This window comes from Mustela nigripes, chromosome 6 (genome assembly GCF_022355385.1).
Source record: "Mustela nigripes isolate SB6536 chromosome 6, MUSNIG.SB6536, whole genome shotgun sequence".
Classification (NCBI taxonomy): domain Eukaryota; kingdom Metazoa; phylum Chordata; class Mammalia; order Carnivora; family Mustelidae; genus Mustela; species Mustela nigripes.
This window is the reverse complement of record NC_081562.1, coordinates 11,568,056-11,591,717: the sequence shown is the minus strand read 5'-3', so window position 1 is coordinate 11,591,717 and position 23,662 is coordinate 11,568,056. Positions and strand designations below refer to the sequence as shown.

General features: G+C 41.1%; 1 protein-coding gene across 19 annotated transcripts in view; it reads right to left on the bottom strand.

Annotated features, from left to right (window-relative positions):
• The window catches only part of RBFOX2 (RNA binding fox-1 homolog 2), a 272,051-nt gene that overhangs the window by 167,915 nt on the left and 80,474 nt on the right, over window positions 1–23,662 (bottom strand). For all 19 annotated transcript variants that reach the window (XM_059402112.1, XM_059402107.1, XM_059402111.1 and 16 more), the window contains exon 2: window positions 15,937–15,987. In XM_059402112.1, the coding sequence (XP_059258095.1) occupies window positions 15,937–15,987 (51 nt within the window). The remainder of the gene's footprint in view (window positions 1–15,936; window positions 15,988–23,662) is intronic.

Here is a 23,662-nt window from a genome sequence, read left to right as displayed (position 1 = left end):
GCCTCTGCCTTCGGCTCAGGTCATGATCCCAGGGTCCTGGGATGGAGCCCCGCATCGGGCTCTCTGCTCAGCAGGGAGCCTGCTTTCTCCTCTCTCTCTGCCTGCCTCTCTGCCTACTTGTGATCTCTGTCTGTCAAATAAATAAATAAAATCTTTAAAAAAAAAAAAAAGATTTCAGGGATTTTTTTCTTTTAATGAATTTAAATAGGGGCATCTGGGTGGCTCAGTCGGTTAAGCATCTGACACTGGTATTAGCTCAGGTCCTGATCTCAGTGTCTTGAGTTCAAGTCCCGCACTGGGCTCCACCCTGGGCATGGAGCCTCCTTTAAATAATAACAATGATAATAAAATAAGATATCTGACTTCGGTGTGGGACAAAACGTCTGAGAATGTGGGCACAGACCAAACAAACTGCAAGAGACAGTCGCACGGTGAGTCCAGCACCGTGAGTCCACTGCATGTTGCCCGGTGCCTGCCTGGGGAGCCAGGCGCAGCCTTCCGATGTCACAGAGCACTTGCTTTGCTCTGGGTGCCCTCTGTTGACAAAAACAGATATAGCCACTTGCTCCGGGGCTCTCTCCCTTTTCTCCTCCAACCCCAGGAGAGCCTAAACTCCTCTGAGTGTAGCTCAGACTTGAGGACAGGGCTTCCAGTTGCAAAATTTTCCTAAGCCTCCTATATAATCAGGACAGCCCTTTTCTTCTTCTGATTTCCCAAGTCCCCCCTCATTTTGTAACCAAAGCTTATCACCAAACAGGTGAGCTTTCTCGCAGGCTGGCAGAACACGAAGTGAGCGGCCTTTACGAGAACGTATGTGGAACTTCAATCATGGCTGCCATTCACTTCAGAAATGGCTCCAGCATCAGCACAGCAAGAATAAACTGCTATTGTAAATAGTCCCCAACACAATGTGAAACCCAATAAATGTGAAAGAATTAAAAAAAAAAAAAAAACCACTAACTGGTGAAGTACTTAAGAGCGTCTATAGATGAAAACTGTTCAACAGCACCATTCCAGACAACTAAGAACTAAGAACAGAATAAAAGCACGTCAGAGTTGCCAGGATCTCAAATATTATCATCTCGAACTTCCTTATTTCTAGGAGGAAACTGAAGGGCCCAAAGAAGCAAAGTGACATATGCAAAGTCAAAATTAGTGAAAAAGCCAAGTTTCCTGACTCCCTCATGACACATGGTCTCTCCACTACACTATACAGTCTTTACTCAGAAACTTCTTCATGTAAGCATTACCCAGGACAAGGACAGCTGCATTTTAACCACTTCACAGAGGGTAAAGAACCTAAAACATGTAATAATTCTTGAAAGGAAATAGAGAAAAACAAATCCTTTTTCTACTGTGAGATGAAGCCTTTTATAATATCACTACTTTCTTAATAGAAATCATTTTTTAAATTAAACTACTCTTCACAGGGTTAAAAACCACACTGTCAACAAGCAATATCTAAATAAGGAGTCAGCAAGCTATGGTCTACGGACCAGATCCAGCTCATCACTTGCTTTTGTACAACCTGCACATGGACCATGAGCTGAGATGGTTTTTACATTTTTTTAAAATGGTTGGGGAAAAAAATCCAGAGAAGCTTATTTCATGACATGTGGAAATTCCATGAAATTCAGTGCCCTCAAATAAAGTTTTATTAGAACACAGCCACGGCCATTCATCCCCATGCTATCTACAGCTGCTCACACACCACAGCAGCAGAGCTGAACAGCTGCGACAGAGGCCCGATGGCCCCCAAAGCCCAAAATATCTGCACACCGATCCTTTGCAAAACATGTCTGTCCATTCCTGTTCTCAACGATTGATAAAAGTGATGTGTGAACTTTCAGTCAAGTGCAAAGTACAGCGCTGTAAGTTCTGGGAGCACAGCCTCAGTGACAAGCTCCCCACTCTCTCCAGCAGGAGCCCCGCACATGCTGAGCAGCCGACCTCAACCTCCTGATAGGCTGATGGCTCCTTCAGAGAAGCCCAGCGGCCACTGAACTAGGCTCCGGCATGCTTGTTGGTTAACATGCATCAGCAATCCTACAGAAGCACGCCCACTTTACAAACGAGCACCCGAAAGTGAGGGGGAAACATCAGGCAGTAACTAAAACTCAGAGCTTAGGTCTGCTTGACACTAAGGTTCTTTAATTATTCCGCAGTGGTCTCCAAAGAGTGTTCCAATCAGCTGAGGGGGCTTCAGGGTCAAAAGGATGCTCAGAGGGTGAGGCTCCAAGTCCTCCAAACAAATCTTTGCTACCAGGACTGCCGCACTCACATTTTTCATAGATTGCGTCCACCGACTTCATTAGAAAAAGAAGGTACTGCTACGGAGTTTAGTCTGGAGGGCAGTGTGCCTCTTCAAAAAAAGCTATGTTCTTCTCCCTGTGCCACTTATTACCACCCTTGGAAAATCTCTCACAAAGCTGGACATCGAATTTCCTCATCTGCCAAAGGAGATTAAAACCCTGCCCTCCCCCGACCCCTGCCCACATGTAGATCTCAATGGGGCTCACCAAGATCAAATGAAAATGGACAGGAAAGTGATCTGTAAACTCCACAGGACTAGAGGAATATAATACAGAATTATTACCCCCTCAGTGTAGACTGGGGAGGGGAACCAGAAAAGAAATAACATTCACTACCAACTAAAGAAAAATCAAACATGCAAGTAAGATGTAAAAACACACACACACATGGGGTGCCTAGGTGGCTCAGTGGGTTAAAGTCTCTGCCTTCGGCTCAGGTCATGATCCCAGGGTCCTGGGATCGAGCCCCACATCGGGCTCTCTGCTCAGCAGGGAGCCTGCTTCCCCCTCTCTCTCTCTGCCTGCCTCTCTGGCTACTTGTGATCTCTGTCTGACAAATAAATGAATAAAATCTTTAAAACACACACAAACATTTTTTTTTTTAAGATTTTACTCATTTATTTGAGAGCAAGCAAGAAAGGCCACAGATTACAGAGGGAGAGGGAGAAGCAGACTCCCCGCTGAGCAGGAAGCCTGACGCAGGACTGGATCCCAGGTACTAAAGGCAGACACTTAACCCCCTGAGCCATCCAGGCACCCCAGAACACATATTTAATTAAAAGTAAATAAGGAGGGGCTCCTGGGTGGCTCAGTCATTAAGTGTCTGCCTTCAGCTCAAGTCATGATCCCCAGGTCCTAGGACTAAGACCCACACCGGGCTCCCTGCTCGGTGGAAAGCCTGCTTTCCTCTCCCACCCCCCTGCTTATGTTCTTGCTCTCATTGTCTCTTTCTGTGTCAAATAAATAAAATCTTGGAAAAAAAAAAGTAAATAAGGAAAAGACATGTGCTCTTTTGGTAGAAGTATCATCAACGTTCCAATCTAACATTCAGATTTAAAACTCAAATTTTAGGGGGCACCTGGATGGCTCAGTCAGTTGGGTGTCTGCTTTTGGTTTGTGTCCTGATCCCATGGAGCCCGACACTGGGCTCTCTGCTCAGTGGGGAGCCTGCTTCTCCCTTTCCCCCCTGCTTGTGCTCTCCTGTGTGCGCTCTCTCTCAAATAAATAAATAAATAAAATGACAACAACAACAAAAAACCTTCAGGGGTGCCTAGGCAGCTTAGTCGGTTAGGCATATGACTCTTTGATTTCAACTCAGGTCATGATCTCAGGGTTGTGAGATCGAACTGGTGCCTTTAAGTTTCCCTCTCTCCCTCTCCCCCAACTTATAAAAACTAAAACTAAAAATAAAACCCAACTTCACTAATTATTAGCTACACAGTCTTGGGCAATGACTTAAATCTCTGTGAGCCTTGGTTTCCTCACCTGCAAAGGGGAGGAATAAAATAATACTTGCTAAATCCTTGATACAGGATTTGGCACATAATCAGTGTTCAACACACGTTAGCTCTCTTTTTCTGGGGACCCCTACTTGTGAGTCTAAAATTTAGACACAACCATTAAAATGAGTGCATGAGCTCCCTACACCAATGACAAAATAACAGAATTAAGGAGCTAGAAGCATCTTTAGCTTAGATGATTCTAGGATCCACATGATACCCCAAAGCTTCTGAGAGCACAGGCTAAAGACGCTCTAAGGAACAATGAAAGATCCTAATAATAGGAGATACACAGGCAGGCCCTTGTTGAAAAGTTCTACTAATTCAATAAGGATGTTTATTGAGTGGTTTAAGAGCCTTGTGTGGCTCCACAAAATGGCAGATTTACATTTAATATCCACTTGACGAAACCCATTAAACTTGTGAGGGCACTCTCTCTTGCTGAAGATCAAATATCAACCTTCTTAAGTATTAATTTTTTATATAGTTCTGGCAAGGCAAAAGCAAAAAACCCAATGAAAGCCTGAACAAAGATTTTTTTTTTTTTTTTTAATCTTCCACAGGAAGAAAATCCCCACACAGTAGTCTCCGTATTTCAAGGCTAGAGATAAGTTTACTTTTTAATTGATCCCTTTACCAAATTCTTACTGAGTACTTACTCTGAGCAAAGTATTTAAGAATATCAAGAAGTATGATAGGATCCTTGCTCTCACAGAACAGTATGGGCCAACATAAAATAATATGCAGTGATAAAGTGCCATTATAAAGTAGAAATTCTGTGCCTTGGGAGTTCAGCAGGCAAGACTTCCTGAAACAGACCGCATCTGAAGTGGGATTTAAATGATGGTAAGGATGGCCAGTATCTAAACATGCAAAAGACCATAAAAAAGAAATTAGAATTAAAACCCTTATCTGATTTCAAAACTATACCACCCCAACCTATAGCGTGGCTAGAACACAGAGAACCTTACAAGACACAGAAGGATAAAGATTGGGGCCATACCACGGATGTCCCAGAGTAGCCACTGAAGAGTTTTCAGCAATGAAACAGCTAAGCAGAATAATGATACTCCAGTGAAATCAGAGCTGAGCCTTCGTTTAAATGTACGATTACACTGAATTTACTGAAATTATCTTCTGGTGGCACCACGTTTTCTAACACAAAGACCTTAAATCATCTGTTGTATTCCCCCTGCCTTTCTAAATCAACCCTAAATCAGCTCAGTATAATGGCATACACTAATGCTATCAAGAAAATAAAAATATTTTATCTATAACTGAAACACGTTTTGGCCACCAACTATGAGGCCTTTTGCTTTATCTTACACTTAACTAGCTGGTTTCATTCTAAATCGCCTGCCAGTGGCTGTCTGTTGAAGGACAACGTTGAAGAGATCGATCATGTTTCTTAAAAGTAACTCATGAAATGGCAGCCAGGTGTGCTTATGGCTATCTGCCACTTATGTCTACTAACTACGTGGCCGCCCTGAACAAGTCTAAAGAGATGAATCACCTGATTTTGAAAACTGCAAATAAAGAAAATTCTAGAGTTTTCCTATATAAGTAGTCCCAGTGATTAATAATCCTTAGTCAGATAAATCTTTTCGAAGGCCATATTAAACTTCTCATTACAACACAAATCAAATGCTCATAAAGGTTAGGCCAATCTACTGGAAAGCCAACCAGTGAAGTTATGATGCATCCATTTACAAAATAGTAAGGATTTGCGTCAAGAGACGAGTACAAACTGTTCTGACAGCCTAAAATCACAGCAAATCCAAACTGAGTGAAAACTGGCAAAGCTGGGGGAAGAAGTCAAGCCACGGAATAAAAGACAGGATGTGACAAAGAAACCACATACAGAAGAGGGATGAGAAGAAAGCCAGCCATCCTTTCTGTGCTTCTGTTTGAGTTACTCATCCATCCCCAGATCCAGAGCAGCCCTGCTGAATTCAGAGGTAGGAAGTTAAGTGATAAAAACCCCCACTGTTTTCATTAGGAAGCATGATACTGTCAAGAACCACAAAGTCAAACCCATTTGAGCCAAAAGACTTCTTAAAGGAAGAAGAAAAAACTTGGGCCCAGAGATGAGAAGAGACTTTCTAGACTACAGGAAAAGCAGAAGGTAGAAGCAGTGAAATATCACGTCAGCTATTAAGTCACTTCTGACATGGAAATTTTACCAATGTAATGCTTACAAAAGTAAGTACTGTCCTCCTCACTTTCACCGATGACAACACTGAGCCTTACAGAAGTTAGATTTTGCTCATGGTCTTCATAAATCTACCAAACTCACTGGCTCTATCACTTATGGAAATGCTATGCATATGAAGTGCTAAGTGAATTCAAATGAGTAGAGGCAGTAAGCAAAGGTCTCATACAGCAGGTTAAGTTATGGCGGGGGTTCCTGAAGGATACTTAGGGTTCCGCTGGGAACAGGAGGAATATTTCAAGCAAAAGGCACTAGGAAGAAATAAATATCCAGGACTGAGATCTGAAGGGCTCTGAAGAGCCATGCACAGTAGAAGAAACACGTGGAAGGACTAACAAGGAGCACAATGGCTGTAGAGAGCCTCGAACGGCACAGTTTGGCCAGACTCTGTCCAAGTCCTAACAATCTCAAAACTGACTCCACTCCCTCTTTCTACTGATGCTGCCAAGACCCATAATGAGTTATGTAAATAAACTGGTACAGGTTTCATTCCCCACACCCAAGCATATTATTTTTGGAAATACGGTAAAGCGATGCTCCTGGGCTAGAAATTTCAAATCTACAGATTTAAGTCATCTCACATGGTAAATTCAAAGCCTACAGAAACTAAGTATCGCCTTATAAAGCTTCCCTAAGGCCCCGTTTCCATATAATTAAAGAGAAAAATGACTTAATGACCCTATCGTATGCTGGGAAATTTATGTATGTTACCTCTAATTGCAAAACAGCCTTTCATAGTAGATACTATTTCTATTTTATAGATCAAGAAACTGAGGCTCAGAGAAGGAAAGTACTTGCCCAAAGTCATACAAGCAAGGGCAACACTGATTTTTAAAATCCAAAGCCAGGGTGTGGTTTGTGCAGGTGTGTGTATGTTTGTGTCCAGAGGAATTTCCATGAAATAGCCTTACGGAAGCTACAGTGCCTTGGTTAAATAAAGAAAAGTCAATGACTGTGGCTGATCCTCTACCACATTACATCTCTTAGGACAAGTAGAAATCAGCAATAACTGCTCTTCACTGCCTAAAGAACTTTCTTACCTAAACATGCCATCGACTAATGGTGTCAGCCAAACACAAAACCACTATAAACCTACCAGTCTTTTGGGGGAGCCATCTCCAGTACTGAACAAAAATAGTCGAATGCCTGTTTCTAGTCTCTTTCCCAGGATAGTTACATAGAGTTTATCCAAATTTAGTAAAAAAGGATGAAAATATAGTTTTGTTTTATTAGGGAGAGGGGACAGATTTGTCTTGCAAAATCTCATAACTGAGAAAAAAAAAAATCTGCAAATTGTAAATGTGACAAAGAACTTGTACCCAGAATATATAAAGAACTCTTATCATTCAATAAGAGGACAAACGAACCAAGTAAAAAGTGGGCAAAGTGAAAGACTTAAACAGATATCTCAACAAAGAAAACATACAAATGGCTAATAAGCCCCCCCAAAAAGGCAACTCTACATCTTTCAGTATAATGAAATGCAAACCAAAAACAAATGAGCTACCAACACATACTCTGTTTAATAAAAAAGGATAAAAACCAAGCCACTTTGGAAAATAGTGTGATAGTTTCTGACACATGAGCTTACCATAAAACCCAGCAATTCCACTCCTAGAAATCTGCCCAAGAGAAATTAAAACATATACCCACACAAAGACTTCAATGCAAATGTTCATAATAGCATTATTCATAAAGGCCAAACTGAAAATGATCCAAATTATCTATCAACTGGTAAATGGATTAACGAAATGGCATACATCCATAGAAAAGAACACTCTTCAGCAACAAAGAGTAATGACCTAGCAATGCGTACTACAACATGGATGAACCTGAAAAACATTACGCTAAATGACAGACGTCACACACGAAAGACTCCATACATATCATATGATCCCATTTACATAAAATATCGAGGAAAAACAGTCAGAAAACAGATCAGCAGATTCTGCTTGGGGTAAGAGTGGGAATTGAAAAAAAATTCAAGAAAATCTGGGCGGGTGGGGTGGGGAGGTGTGTTATGGAAATATTCTAAAACCCAATTGTGGTGATGGTGGCACCACTCTATAAATTTTATAAGCTCACTGAGTAAGTTTACCTACACTGAATGACTTTTATGGTACAGAAATTACATCTCAATTGTGCTTTTAAGTGATTACTAAATTTATTTGTTTATCTACTTATTATTTTCTATATATATCCATATATATATTTAATAACTCCAGGGAAAATGGAAAAGTATATAAGAAAGTGAATATATGATTCAGCTATACTTAGTCATAATAATATAAATATTATATAACCATAATTTAGTAATAAACATGGATTGTTTTAAACTGGCTTTATTAGAAAGGAGACAGTGTCTAGAAAACTGTTAATATCTCATCTCCAATAGTAGGAAGCCAAAATATAGTGTCTAAAATTGGTAAATCAAGAAATAGCAGAATAGGCAAGTTATTCAGACACATGGCAGACAGCAGCAGATGAAATGAAATGGTCTTTTCCAAAAGGAAAAGGCTTACTAACTATTTGTAGAAGGAAATGATCTAAAATGCAAGAGTGAGTCTGAAGCTAATTACATGGTTCGAGCAAAATGCTCAAACACCAGATGCCACAGCATTTACCAGCCCTTCATCCACTAGAGGGTGTGAGGCAACACCGCAGAGGACCTGACCACGGATGGGTGACCTGGTGTCAGAGACTGGGGCGAAGCAACCATTTTATAAGATACTTTGCATGGCTGAGAATGGGGTTCTATACAACCTAGCGGGGGAGGGGGGATTTTATATGTAATTTAAAGTAAAGCAGAAGTATTTTTAATTAAAAGGGGACCGGTAAGGGGGCACCTGGGTGGCTCAGTGGGTTAAAGCCTCTGCTTTCAGCTCAGGTCATGATCACAGGGTCCCAGGATCTCCCCGATCAGGCTCTCTGCTCAGCAGGGAGCCTGCTTCCACCTCTATCTCCCTCTGCCTGCCTCTCTGCCTACTTGTGATCTCTGTCAAATAAATAAATAAAATCTTTAAAAAGGGGGGGGGGGACCAGTAAGAAAATTATTATAGATTGTGAGATACAGAAGGGGTATGAAACAATTTACTTCTGAACCAGTCATTTTAATAGTTTTCAGCCATGGCGGGGGTGGGTAAAATTTCTCATTTGACAATTAAGTCCTAGCTGGAACTGATATTAAACACAGCAAATAATTAAGCTTGTTGCCTAGACCATTCTAAGACTGCTTATTTTTCCTTTCTTTCTTTCTTTGGTTGTCCTAAAACTTAATTCCTCACAGCAGCCAGAATGTTCTTTTTAAAAATGTAAAATAAATCACATCACTTCCCTGCCTCAAACCTTTCAAAGTCTTTGACGTTAAACAAAATAATTTTCATTTATTCTTTCAACAACTATTTATTGATCTCCTACAAATAAGGCTCTGCTGTAAGCAAAGTCACAGCTTGCCCAGAGTATTTTGGTGGGAGAGATGCACCATAAAGTACGTGCAGTGGACAATTTCAGATGCCAGTGAGAGACGCAAAGAAAGTGCAGCTGCACGGTCAGGTTATGGATCTGAATACAGTGAGAATGGTGTAGTCAGGAAAGGCTTCTCGGAGGAGTAAATTGTGCAACTGTGGCCTGAATGAGAAGGTGAGCAGCTGGGTGAAGAGCAGTGCACAGAAGGCAGAAGGGACCGTGACTCCACACTGAAGCTGGGGTCGTGCTTGTCCGAGAACACCCAATGCCAACGGCAGGTCGGAGGGCGGCAGGGAGCTCCAGAGGGAGGCAGAAGGCTCACGTACAGTCCTCCCTGCACCGTGCGATGGGACAGGACTCAACCAACAGGAGCCGCCTTCATTCCTGTTACAACATGGATGAACCTTGAAAAGATCATGCTGAGTGAAAAGAAACCGGTCACAAAAGACCAGATATTGTGGGATTCCATTTATATGAAAAGTCCAGAAGTGGCAAATCCGTAGAGATGGAAAGCAGATGAGTGGCTGCAGAAGGATGGGGAACAGGGAAGCAACTGATAAAGGATAAGGAGTTCTTTAAGGCTGCATTTTTAAGGACAATTACTAGAATTTTGTTCTTCGAAACTATAGAAGGCCATCTACTAGTAGGTCCAGAAAACCAATTTTGCTCAAACAACTGCTGAATGGAAAGGAATAGAAAATATACAATATAAATATAATATAATATTATATATATAAATATAATATGATACAATATAAAATAAAAATATAATATAAATTATATTAATTATAATTACATGAGTAATTATACTCGTGTGTGTGTGTGGGTGTGTGTGTGTAAACTGGGTCATGATGTTAAAGCTATTGCTTACTAGGCAGTGTTGTCTTTTTTAAGCTTGAAAGCACTGAGCTAGAACTTGAACCCTCTCTTACCATGTCCTCCATTCTAACAAGGGAGGAAAAGGAGCCATCGTTTCTTTGGCACCAAACAAAATGAGTAGGACAGAAAATGCATTTGCTGTTGTCCATGGCTCCCAATCAAAGTAACTGAAAGCCCTGAAAGTTAATTTATAAAAACGATGACTAAAATAAAGCCCATACCAGGGATAAAAGGAAGAGCTGGTTAGAAAAAGGGAAATTTTTGTTTTTAATCCTTAAGAAATTAAATACTTTTGAAAAAGAAATCCCTTAGGTCACTTTTTTTTTTTTTTTTTTTTTTTTTTAAAGTAGGCTCCAGACCCAGCATAGAGCCCAACAAAAGGCTTGAACTCAGGACCCTGAGATCAAGACCTGCAATCAAGAGTCGGACACTTAACCTCCTGAGTTAATTTAACTGACTTAACCGACTGAGCTACCCAGGGACCCCTCATAGGTTGTTTTTAATCTATCCTCTCAATTAAAAGTACGGCTGCCACTCCCAATTAAAATCTCTTAACAGTCAAAGTCGTATCTGCCAACTTGAACATCTCCTTTGACATTCTGTTTCCGTGTTTCACCTAAACATGTCAACAGAGTGGCTTTTCAACAGAATTTTAGGAAAAGGAAAAAAATTTCAAGGAGCCACGGACCAGCATTTTATAAATAAGATAAAAATCCTAACACCATGACATTAATTTTTTCTTTATATTTAAAATACAAAAAGGTAAACTGTGGACCATAAGCTGTTTTAACAAACAAGACAGGAAGAAAATCTGACAGACATGTTACTCAAGGGATATCCAGGTCACACGAAACCTTTTCATGTTGCCACATTCCCCAAGGATTCCATAATATCTTGTCACACTAGCAAGAGAACATTCCCATCCAAGGACTAGAGAACATTGACAGAAGAATACAAATGGGAAATACAAGACACTGGAGGCTGAAAATCCAGGGTTCAAATCCATTTCTGCCACCTCCCTTCTATGTGACATTGGAAATTCATTTAAAAATCTCTGTGATGGGAGACCTGGGTGGCTTAGTTGTTAAGCATCTGCCTTCAGCACAGGTCATGATCCTGGGATCAAGCCTCATATCAGGCTTCCTCTCCAGCGCCTCCTGCTTGTGTTCCCTGTCTTGCTAGCTCTCTGTCATAAATAAATAAAATCTTTAAAAAATAATAATAAAATATAAATAAATAAAAATAAAAATCTCTGTGTTGGTTCTAATTTTTTTTAAGATTTATTTATTTATTTGAGAGTGTGTGTACAAGTAGGGGGAGGGGCAGAGGAAAAGGGAGAGAATTTCCAAGCAGACTCCCTGCTGAGTGGGAAGCCCAATGTGGGGCTTGATCTGAGGACTCTGAGATCATGACATGAACTGAAATCAAAAGTCAACTGCTTAACTGACTGAGTCACCCAAGCGCCCTTCTGTGTCTGTTTTCTTATTGATAGAGATAATAAAGCCCCACCTACCTAGCACAACTATTGTGAAGGTCAAAACTCAATAACCATGGAAGCACACTGTAAAGTACTTTATAAACATTAGTCGTTTTGGTTTTTTTTTTAAGACTTTATTTATTTATTTATTTGACAGACAGAGATCGCAAGCAGGTGGAGAGGCAGGCAGAGAGAGAGGAGGAAGCAGGCTCCCTGCTGAGCAGAAAGCCTGATGTGGGGCTCGATCCCAGGACCTGGGATCATGACCCGAGCCGAAGGCAGAGGCTTTAACCCAGTGAGCCACCCAGACGCCCCTAGTCGTTTCTTTTTTTTTTTTAAACATGCTATTACTCTCAGCTCTACACCTGACTCAACACCTGAACCAAACCAAGAGTCTGTACTCTCTCATCTTAAACATGAATGGGAATGTTTCATTCCCGCACAGGTTAAATGTTACGTAATGCACTGTGCCACAATCCCAATTCCTGATCACAACAGTCAAGGGGACATGTGCTAGAGTTCTGGCCTTACGGCTAAGATGACCACACACCCCACCCATCTCGGTTTGCCTGGACTGTTTCAACATGAGCATTGCTTTTCACTCTCAAAGGCACCCCAACTAGAATGAGGAACAGTATGGCCACCCTAATGTGGTAAACATAAAGTTACAGCACCAAGAGGTGGCAAGGGGATGGCCTCAGGACTCCCACTGTACTCTCTAAAAGTCCCTGAAAGCCATCCTAAATAAACAAACAATGTTAGCAAAAACAGTAAGCCTGCTCTGCAGAACTAAGTCCCCTTCTCACCAGATTGCTACGCCTAAGTCCCTCCTATCTAAAAACTCTGGAGCTAATACTCAGACGTTCTCTCATTTAAAAATGTTACAAACCCACAAAATATTCCAGCCTTAACACTAAAATAAGCACCTGCACATATGCATAAACCACAGAGAAACAATCAGCTGGGAATCTAAACCCTATATTGTTATCAACCTGACCCTCAGCCTTCCAGCTGGTTTTCACTTCTGTCATCTGGACGATGTCCGTCTCCTGCACGGCCACAGAGAGAGCCCAAGAGCAAGCACCGTGAAGCGCTTGGAGTGCCTTACGAATGCAATGGCCTGTCATCTCAGAAAGCTGGCTAACTGACTGGCAAGAAGGCTGGGGCAACCGCACATTAAAAAAACAAAACCTCCAGAAGGTGGCAGGTGTTTTTTTCCCCCTCCTTTGCTCCGAAAGTTTCTGATTCAAATGTGCCAGCGGGAGCTTACATAACAGCAGGAAAAAGGTCACTGAACAGTGAGATGTCGGTCTACTTGGTCCTCAGCAACTCAGGGGCAACAACCCTTAACCAGGGGCTATGGCTTCCGAGATCTGTGGTTGAGCTTCCCGAGGCCTATGAAGCCGCCAAACGATAAATGAAGTATGGGGGCAAGCTGGCACACGCACAGGACCACATTTTCCTTGTGCGAGGGAACAATCCCCAGGACAGGGGAAAGGGCTCTTAACAAAACCGAAGACAAACTCCAGTCCTTACACAGCTACGATCAGGTAGGCTGCCTTGCATAAGCCACTTGTATCTCTGTGTGCCTCAGTTCCCTGCTCTCTCCAAAGGAAGTGTTTGCTTTATCTACCTCCAGAGGTGACTGTGTGGATGAGTTGGGAAAGCACGGATGACGGTGCTCTAGGAGGACCAGGATTTTAACTCCGCCTCTTTTAAAATCACAAGAAAATGCTGATAAAAATCATGTCTCGGGATGGTTCCCATCTGTTTAGAAAGGAATGGCAAAAGAATGAGGAGGGCAAATAAAGACACAATTAAAATTCACCTTCACCTCACCCCTCCCCCGGCTCCTGGATTTGCTGAGCCAAACCACTCTGGGGAGATGTAAAGATCTCAAGTTCAGTTTCTGCCCAGTTCAGGCTGCTCGGTGACCAGTGTTGCCCACTGATAAATGCCTCCCAAACCTGCGTGCACAAAGTGAGAGTTCACAAGGTTAGAGGCATTAATTAGCAGTGCTCATTTGGATTCCGTATTCATCAAATACAACAAGCAGCTATTCAATATTTGCCTGTTTGCACTGCTCTAAGATCTCTAGATTCAGAGATCTAGCCAGAGAACAAAATAAAGCCCAAGAAAATAAACTAATATAAACCTGTCACCATCAGAATGTGCCTCAAAGTAAATGAACAGCTTTAAACTGTGGCAAAAGGGTCTGCCTAGACTTATAGCAGACAGAGTCTGAGTAACGAGGGTGCAGGTGATAGAAGTGGGTCCCTACCACAAGAGAAAGGAAAAATAAAGCAGTTCCAAGCAACTGGGCTTTAACAAATTCCTCTTAACTCTTTTTGCTTAGTTTCTCATTGATCTGCAATCCCCACAGGAAGAAGAGAGCATTACACAGTACCTTTCGGATCCTTTAAACTCAGCACATCTATCCCCATGCTTTGTCAATTACTTTTACCTTCCCATATCTAAAATAAACCTACATCCAACATAAGTAACATTTTATAAGGAAGTAAACATACGCACTGGTATGCAAGACGGGAGACTGATCATGATCCTTTCTAATTTAAGGGTCCTAGGTGAAAAGTACAGGATGAAACAGAAAATGCCACTCCTTTTAACATGGCCCATAGCACTACTTTTTGACTCCGGCTGCAAAACAGAATCAGCTGTAGAGGGTTCTAAATATGTGAATGACTAAACCCGATTTTAGACCTACTGAATCAGAACGTCTGCGGGCTGAGCTCTAGGCCGTAGTACTTTTCGTGATATACGGCCATGGTACAGAACTACTATCAAAGGGCATAAATTCCACAGTTTGCAAAAGCTCTAGAGCAGACCCAAACCAGGAAGGAAGGAAGGAAGGAAGGAAGGAAGGAAGGATCATCTATATTTTGTTTAGATCTGTAGTAAATGACTATTATCTTTCAACAAAACTTCCATAGGGACAAACTTCAGTTGCTATGGTGATGATCCCACTGGGAGATGAGCATGGGGATCAACACCACTCTCCTTCCCCCTTTTTCTCCATACCCTACCTGGGGCCAGTCTGATACCAACCCAGCACCAAAAGTGCAAGAACTGGGCAAGTACTCAGAGGACTGCGATGATGGGTCGTCCTAGTTGTTAAGATCAGCATCAGGGGCTCTGATGAGATCCATCCATGTCACAACACTTTGGTTTAGTGCTCTGATGACACATGTCCTTTGGACAAGCCTAACAGTGAGGGGTTTTTTGGACAACCCTATAGGGAAGTTGGACGGGCATTCAAAGATAGTGCTAGGAGCTATCCTTTCAAATCTCCCGAAAAATATCTATATGCCCAGACATCAAGGAGGCAAATTTCAGAGGGTAGGTATCTTAAACCGCATCATTCCTCTGAAGCAGCTTTACCTGTTCTTCTAGCCTAATGCGGCTTCAGCCTCATCTGCTCAAGGTTTCAGACAGTGGAAGGCTAGGGGAGGCATTTTATACACTCACCTAAAGCATCCAGAGGATGTCTCACAGGAAGCATTACTGCTCTACCCACAGTAGGGCCTGGGCTTTTTTCCAATCATCCTCCCTAACTAAGAAAGAAAGACAGCAGAAACTTCCCTCTCTCAAGCAAGTCTTCCCTGATTAAAACCATAAGGCTGAATTCCCCCAGGAAGGAGAATGGAATTTTCTTGCTGCATTGCAAGGACTCAAAAAAATCTGTGCAGGCAGGGGCTAAGTGGCAGAGAATTAAGAGACAAGCCCAGCACTTAGAATTATGAGACATCAAGAAAACCAGGTTAAAAAATTATCAGAGCCTGGAGAAGAAAAAACAAAAGCAATTATGGCTGTGCCTCAGTGATTTTTTTTCCCCTGTAGTATCCACAGTTTCAGTAACATAATTATAATTCTTTTAGGATTAAAAAAATATATTTATTAGTATCTCTAAATGTAAATTCATTGCTGAAACTAACCGTGTCACTCTCCAAAATTATTTCAGGAAATGCTCTCTACCACATCATCCTTAGTATGAGAAAACACACACACACACACACACACACACACACACACACACACCCCCATCTCATCTGAGTTGTAACAGCAGATACCAACCTGGCTGTCCCGTGCTGGGAATCCATGATAACCTGGGGTCAGAGGCTCGTTCTAAGAAAAAGAAAAGAAAATCAAACTATAAGACAAAAGAAAATGTTAAGAATCACCAAAATCATCCAAATTGATCAAATATAAACCCCTGCAACAGTTCCTAAGATGTTCCATTGCTATACTCCACTCCAACTACACACCTCTCTCAGTTCAGCCTCTATAATGGCAAAAACCAAACCAAACAAATAGTATTTGCTTCAAAACACAACTCATAAACACTATTTTCCTCCTTATACAGCTAAATCTGTTTCCTTTAAGAATATTGCAAATAGGAAGTCACTGTGATTTGGAGCAAATCAACTCCCAACTCCACACTATGGGACTTTAGCCTCCCTGGCCTTTAACCACTAAAAGCCAATAGCAATCCTGAATACTAGGACAACCAAAAATATCCATATTTTCCCAGAAGTCTCCTGGCTGAACAGTGCCACCCATTCTGAGAACTACCTCTTGGCCTGGAAGTTTTTGCCACTCCCCTCTCTCAATATGTGTTCCTTCACTTCTTTGAGCCCTACGTGAAATCCCATCTCCGCTTAGGACTTACTCTACCATCCTGTATCACCTTGTAGATCCAAGGGACTCCTAACATGTATATATTAAAATGTATTTAGGCTATCTGTACAATTTCCTTTTCATATTATTTATGACGCAATAAATCTTATTTTTGTAAAGCTGTATCATATTGAGCGTCTCATCTTCACATTTACCCCTAAATCAAGAGCCTTGAGGGCAAGAATGATAGCCAATAAAAGCTATGCAAACCCTAATTTAGTATAAGGTCATAAGATAGGAGCACTCATTCATGGCTTGACCCATGCAATTATTCAGTCAACAAATAGTGAGCACCTAAATTTTTTTTTAGAAAGAAAGGGGGTAAGAGGGGCAAAAGGACAGAGAGAACCGTAAGCAGGCTCCATGCCCAACGTGGAGCCCGATGCAAGGCTTGACCTCCCAACCCTGAGATCATGACCTGAGCCAAAATCAAGAGTTGGACCCAGGCTCCCTGAACAGCTAATATTTTTAAAGTACTGTTAGATGTCAGTCATCAGTAAGAAAGATAAATATCACAAGGCCCTTGCCTTCAAGTGAACTTTTAAATGGGAGATTTATGTGCACACCCAAGTGTAAATGAGAACATACGGTGCCTTTGTAATTTTTTCAACGTGCGCAACACAGCTACCTGGAAAATACTCATTCTCTTCTGCCATCCATTTATACTTTCATTCCGACTAGTAGAATTACAAGGTAAGAATTTGCACTGATAGGACTTTCAATTATGGCAAGAGCTGCAACCAATGATAGATCTGCTTTGATTATATCCTTTGATCTATCAAACGTCCACACTGCATTCAAAAATACGAAACCAGGAGCCAACATAAGCTTGCTACAGAGACGCCGTGTGTATTCATCCCAGTTTCCCTGCAAAATAGCACAGTGTCTAACACACGGTGGGCACCCAAAACGATGGATAAAGAAGTAACTGGAGGTCAATAAGCTGAAGTTATTTTGGCATTAATCACTGATTCAATCACACAAAATCCAACTTCTTCTTTTTGATTCCTAAGTCGCTATTTTGGACATTTATAAATTAAGTCTCCCAAGAGAGAACACACCAAAGATAACAGCCTTAAAAAAATCACAGGTGCCAAACAATCCCGAGAAAGAAGAGTAAAGCTGAACTCATGCTTCCTGATTTCAAAGTTTCCTACAAAGCTAAAGTAATCAAGATAGTGTAATACTGGCTTATGGCTAGCCATAGAGACCAATGGGCTACAACTGAGAGTCCAGAAATAAACCCCTAAAATTATGATAAAATTATGAGTTTGGAAAGGGTGCCAAGTAAATCAATGGGGAAAAGAACAATCTTTTTCAACAAATGTTGTTGGGACAAATGGATATCAACAGACTAAAAAATGAAGTTGGAATGCTATCTTACACCATATAGAAAATTAACTCAAAACGGATCACAGATCTAAAACCACAAAACTCTTAGAAGAAAACAGAGAAGCAAATCTTCATGACTTTTGGTTAGGCAATAGCTTCTTCAGTATGAGACCAAAAATCCAAGTGACAAAGTAAACAACAGATAAATCAGACTTTAATAAAATTAAAAACTTCTGACCTTTTTGAGTTAGTGGGGGGGGGGGGGGGGGGGGGGGGGGGGAGGGACAGGGTGGCTCTATTATGGACGCTGGGGAGGGTATGTGCTATGGTGAGTGCTGTGAAATGTGTAAGCCTGAGGATTCACAGACCTGTACCCCTGGGGCAAATAATACATTATATGTTAATTTAAAAAAATTTAAAACTTCTGGAACTCGAAGGATACTATCAATTCTGGGTATCTAATGTCTGGCATAGTGATTATAGTTAATAATACTGTTTTATATACCTGAAAGGTCCTAAGAATGTAGATCTTAAAGGTTCTCACCATAACAAATATATGGTAATAATGTGACATGAGGCAGGTGTTAACTAACCCTGTGTTGGTAATCACTTCCCAATATATAAAGGCACCAAATCAAAACTTTATACACTTTGAACTTATACAATGTTACGGGTCAAATATATTTCAGTAGAGTGAGGGGGGACTCCATCAATAAATGAAAAGACAACTCCCAGAATGGGAGAAAATACTGCGAGTCATCTGTATTCAAAATAGATATAAAGAACTCTTTTTTCGGGGCGCCTGGGTGGCTCAGTGGTTTAAGCCTCTGCCTTCAGCTCAGGTCATGATCTCAGGGTCCTGGGATCGAGCCCCACATCGGGCTCTCTGCTCAGCAGGGAACCTGCTTCCCCCTCTCTCTCTGCCTGCCTCTCTGCTTACTTGTGATCTCTCTCTATCAAATAAATAAATAAAAATCTTAAAAAAAAAAAAGAACTCTTTTTTTCTTTTTTAAGATTTTAATTTATTTATTTGACAGAGAGATCACAAGTAGGCAGAGAAGTGGGCAGAGGAAGGGGGGAAAGTAGGCTCGATCCCAGGACCCTGAAATCACAACCTGAGCCGAAGGCAAAAGCTTAACCCACTGAGCCACCCAGGCACCCTAGACATAGAGAGCTCTTTAAAACAACCACCTAATTTTGAAATGAGGAAAGGATTAGCGCAGGAAGTTCTCCAAAGAAGACATACAAGTGGCCAGTAAGTACATGAAAAGATGCTCGACCTCATTAGTCATTAGGAAAATGCAAATTGAAATTGCAGGAAGAAAATACTTCACGCCTGTTAGAAAAAAGAGACACACTTTAGGGAAGATGTGGAGAAACTGGAATTTCATACACTGCCGGTAGGAATATAAAGTGGTAAAGGCACTCCAGAAACAGTGTGGAAACCTAGCAGCCGCCCCTCAAAATGTTACAACAGAGTAACCATCTGATGTAGCAATTCCACACTTGCTATGAGGAAGAAAACTAAAAACACAGATCCACACAAAACCTTGTACTGGAATGTGCATAGCAGCTTTATTTCAACATCACCAAAAAGTAGAAACAATCCAAATGCTCACCAGTTGATCAATGGATAAATAAAGTATGATATAACTACAACTGAATGTTACTGGGTAACACAAAGGAACAAAGTACTGATACAACATAATACTGAAAACACCATGCTAAGTTAAAAAAAAAAAAAACAGCAAATATTCAGAATGGAAAAATCTACAGAGAAAGAAGAGATTAGCAGCTTTAGGGAATTAATGGGCAAAATGGGGAATAAGTGATAACAGGTACTGGGTTTGGTTTTGGTGATGACAATGCTCCGGAATTAGTGATGACAGATGTGCAGCTTTATGATTATACTAAAAACTACTAATATCACTTTAAAAACATGAGATTTGTGCCACACAGGGGGCTCAGTCAGTTAAACATCTGCCTTCGGCTCAGGTCATAATCCCAGGGTCCTGGGATTGAGCCCTGTGTTGGACTCCCAATTTAGTGGGCAGACTGCTTCTCCCTCTGTCCCTCCCCCTGCTTGTGTTCTCTCTCAAATAAATAAATAAAATCTTTAAAAATTTTTAAAAAAGTGGGGGGGGTGAGATTTATGGTCTGTGAATTCTATGTCAATCAACCTGTTATTTATTAACCGTGATAATCATCATGGGCCATGATCAGCTGCTTTCACACTAATTTTTACAGGGGAGACATATACAGCTTAGACCACAAAAAAAGAACAGAGTTCCTTCTGAAAACTATGAGTGCCTTGTCTGTTCTGGATTCCGTGATTTACTCTGACACCATTCCCTACAGATTTTAACAACAATGATGATGATAAGGATGGTGATAACTACTAGATACTAAGCAACTAAATCAGGTCTAGTTTCAGGATGGAGGGGAGGAGGAGCAGAAAGCAGCAGAGAAGATAATAAAGCATAGGTATTGAGTGGAGAAAAACATTTCAACCCAGGTCTGTTGGACTCCAAGCTCCTACTTCTTCCATTTTATCAAGTTTTCTACTACAGTAACTGTTCCACATTAATTTTTTACAGTAACTATTTCAAAATCGTCTGAGAAAGAAATTATATGATTAAGAAAGTAATGGAAAACACCCAAGAACAAAATTAACATTCATCACTCCCAGAGAATACCCCACATATAAACTATATTCTTGAGTTCAACAACACAAAGAACTTCTTATAAGGAAAAAATATATATATATAATGTTCTCAGAAACATTAACAGCAAAGACAGATGTAGCAGGAAGCACAGATAGATATCAGAGGAAATGGACTCCTTCCTTCATGGGCCTTGGCAAAGTCAAGGCCACCCCCCAACCTCAGGTAAGGTTATCTGGAACTCACCGGCCCTCAGAAACTCCCCGCCTCTGAAAGTAGCCTACCCTTAATGACAAAGGGGCATCACCTGCTTTCCTTTTTAGCATGTATAAATATGTCCTTTCAAAATGCATTAACTTTGCATTTTTTTCAATTTATAGAAATGGGTCTTATCGTCCATATTCTTTAGCAATTTCCTTTTCTTGCTCCAGACTGAGATTCAGCCCCCCTTATGCATGTCACTAGCTCGGACCTCTGTTTAGTATTCTATTTTATGGCCACGTCACAATTTATTCACCTCTTATTTTTCTCTTAATGGATTTTTAAATTGTTTCCGGTTATGCTTTTTCTTTGCACTCACAAACCACACTGTCTATGAACATTCTTTTGGATTTGAGAGATCATTTTTCACTCTTAAGACTAGCAAAAATGAAAAGGAAAATGTCACAATTTAGCAAGAAGAGTAAATAGGCACCTTCCCATCTAATAGTCCGAATATAAGTATATTGCGACCACTGCTTTGGAAAGCAATTTGACAGTAATCATTAAGATGCTAAGTGCACACATCTTGTAATTTCACATCTTCGCTCTCTGTAGCCATTCTAGATAACCATTTTGCACATGTGCTCCAAGAAGCATGTGCAAAGACTTTCAATGCAGTGCTGTTTGCAATAGTGAAAAACTGGAAAAGAACCTTAGTCCCCCTTAATAATGAGAAACCGTGCTACTATTTCATCTCAACAAGTTTTTATTTTTTTTTAAAGATTTTATTTATTTATTTGACAGACAGAGATCACAAGTAGGCAGAGAGGCAGGCAGAGAGAGACTGAGAAGCAGGCTCCCCGCTGAGCAGAGAGCCCCATGCTCGACTCCATCCGAGGACCCCGGGATCATGACCTGAGCTGAAGGCAGAGGCTTTAACCCACTGAGCCACCCAGGTGCCCTCAACAAGTTTTTAAAAAGGTAAAATCTCTACAATCTCATGTCATATTAAATGATAGCAGAACAGCATATTTCTTTAAATCATAACACAAAAAGAGATTTCTATATGCATATTAAAAAAAGTAAATAAATGCACAGAGTAATAAATACATAGGGGTTACCTCTAGGGAGAAGAAGATCTGTGGAAGGCCAAGAGGTCAGGCTTTATCTGAATTGTTTCAGTTTTACAAAATGTAAAATTCACATATTATTTGGCATATTAATAAAGAACCCAGAAAGTCACTATTACCAGTATTCTGTAACGTTTTTTAACTTACAAAAATACCTTCATTTAATCTTACTTAGGCCTCACAATGCAGAAAATAGGTTTTTATAACCCTCATTTTACAGATAACAAAATGGAATCTCAAAAAGATTAAGTGATTTACTCAAAGCCAAAGAGCTAAGGACAGTGGCTGCGCGGCCCTCACACTCCGCTCTCAACTCTGCACCCAGGACTTCTGCTGCTATGTGACAACACCCAGAGAACTCTCCTCTGGTCCCAAGACGGGGCTGACCATCTAAGATGTGCAGATCTGAGTTTTCGATCAGTGCAGAAGTTATAACTGATATTTAAAGCAGAGATGGAATTACAAGGCGAGCTAATGGAACAGATGGGATGGAAAACAGACATGTTAAACTCCAAGAGAAAAGGCCTGCGCAGCTCTGCCTACACCTCCAATAAGCAAAATTCTGGGCCTAGCAAGACTGAACGAGTTCAAAACTGACTCTGCCTAGGCACAGAGGCTGCTCAGGAATAAAAAGAACATATAAGAAATAAAACGCCAATCCCAAGAATTCTTAGTGACTACAGAGGTCAGCAGTTAAAACTGTTGAGAAGCTTCTGGTTAGTGGACCTATGAAAGAGTAACAGAAGGTTCCCGACATCATGGTCAAACAGCAGAAGCAGAGGGAAGAAAATGAGTACCTGACTCGGATTCTTCCACGGGCAGCTGAGAGGCCCCCACGTGCACCTATGTTTGAAAAATCCATTTAAGCAAATGAATTCTTCCCCTAACAATAAAAATGACAATCGCCTATGACAAACACAGCGCTGGTATACTCGCCCTTGAGGAGCTCAAACTTACAGTCAGTACAAGATAATGTAACCAGTACCGAAACTAACATCTAGTTAAAACAATGGCAACAACAAAGCTCCGGAGGCCTCCAGGAGCTCTGTGCAACAAACAGTATGTGTGCGAACGGGGTTGGGCACTCACTGGAGGACCACAGCTCAGCGCAGTGACTGATGAATGCTTACAAGACAGCAGGGTTTCTAAAACCGTTTTCCTAAATGATTCTGAAAGTCAATACCATTTCTGAATGATTAGCCAAATATCTGCCCATTGCAAAAAGTACCCAATACTGCACCTGAGAGGTAACACAAAAGGCACTGACTGCTTCCTTGAGCATTTTTAAAATGCGGCTAAAGGAGGAGTGTCAGGAGAAATTACCAATGCGGAAAATCAAGAACACCCTACATTCATTCCCATGGAAATACAGTCGTGATAAAATGCTCTAGCCAGGACTCCTGAGCAATGGGATGACCCATAAAAAACATTAACAGGAGCCTAAGGAAGATACCCTCTGCCAATCTCCCCTGGTTTCACCTGCTGAACAGATGGGGAGTCCACTGTCCAGAGCTTTGTTACCAGAATGTTTCTTATTGGCTTCTATCACTGACAGAGCTGTCTAGGAGCAGATGGAGAACACCAGGAATGTACAATGAAGTTACACTAAGCCATAAAAAAATTAAAATAAAAACCCACCCCCATTGTCTTCTTTTTGTGTCTAACAAAATCAAACCCATTTCACAAAATCAAAGGGAAAGGAAAATACTGAGAATGGAACAAAATAAATTCTTGCCACCAGGCAATTTGGAGAGAGGTGAGTAAGAAAGAAGCAAAGGAAAGAAACAGAAATGAAGC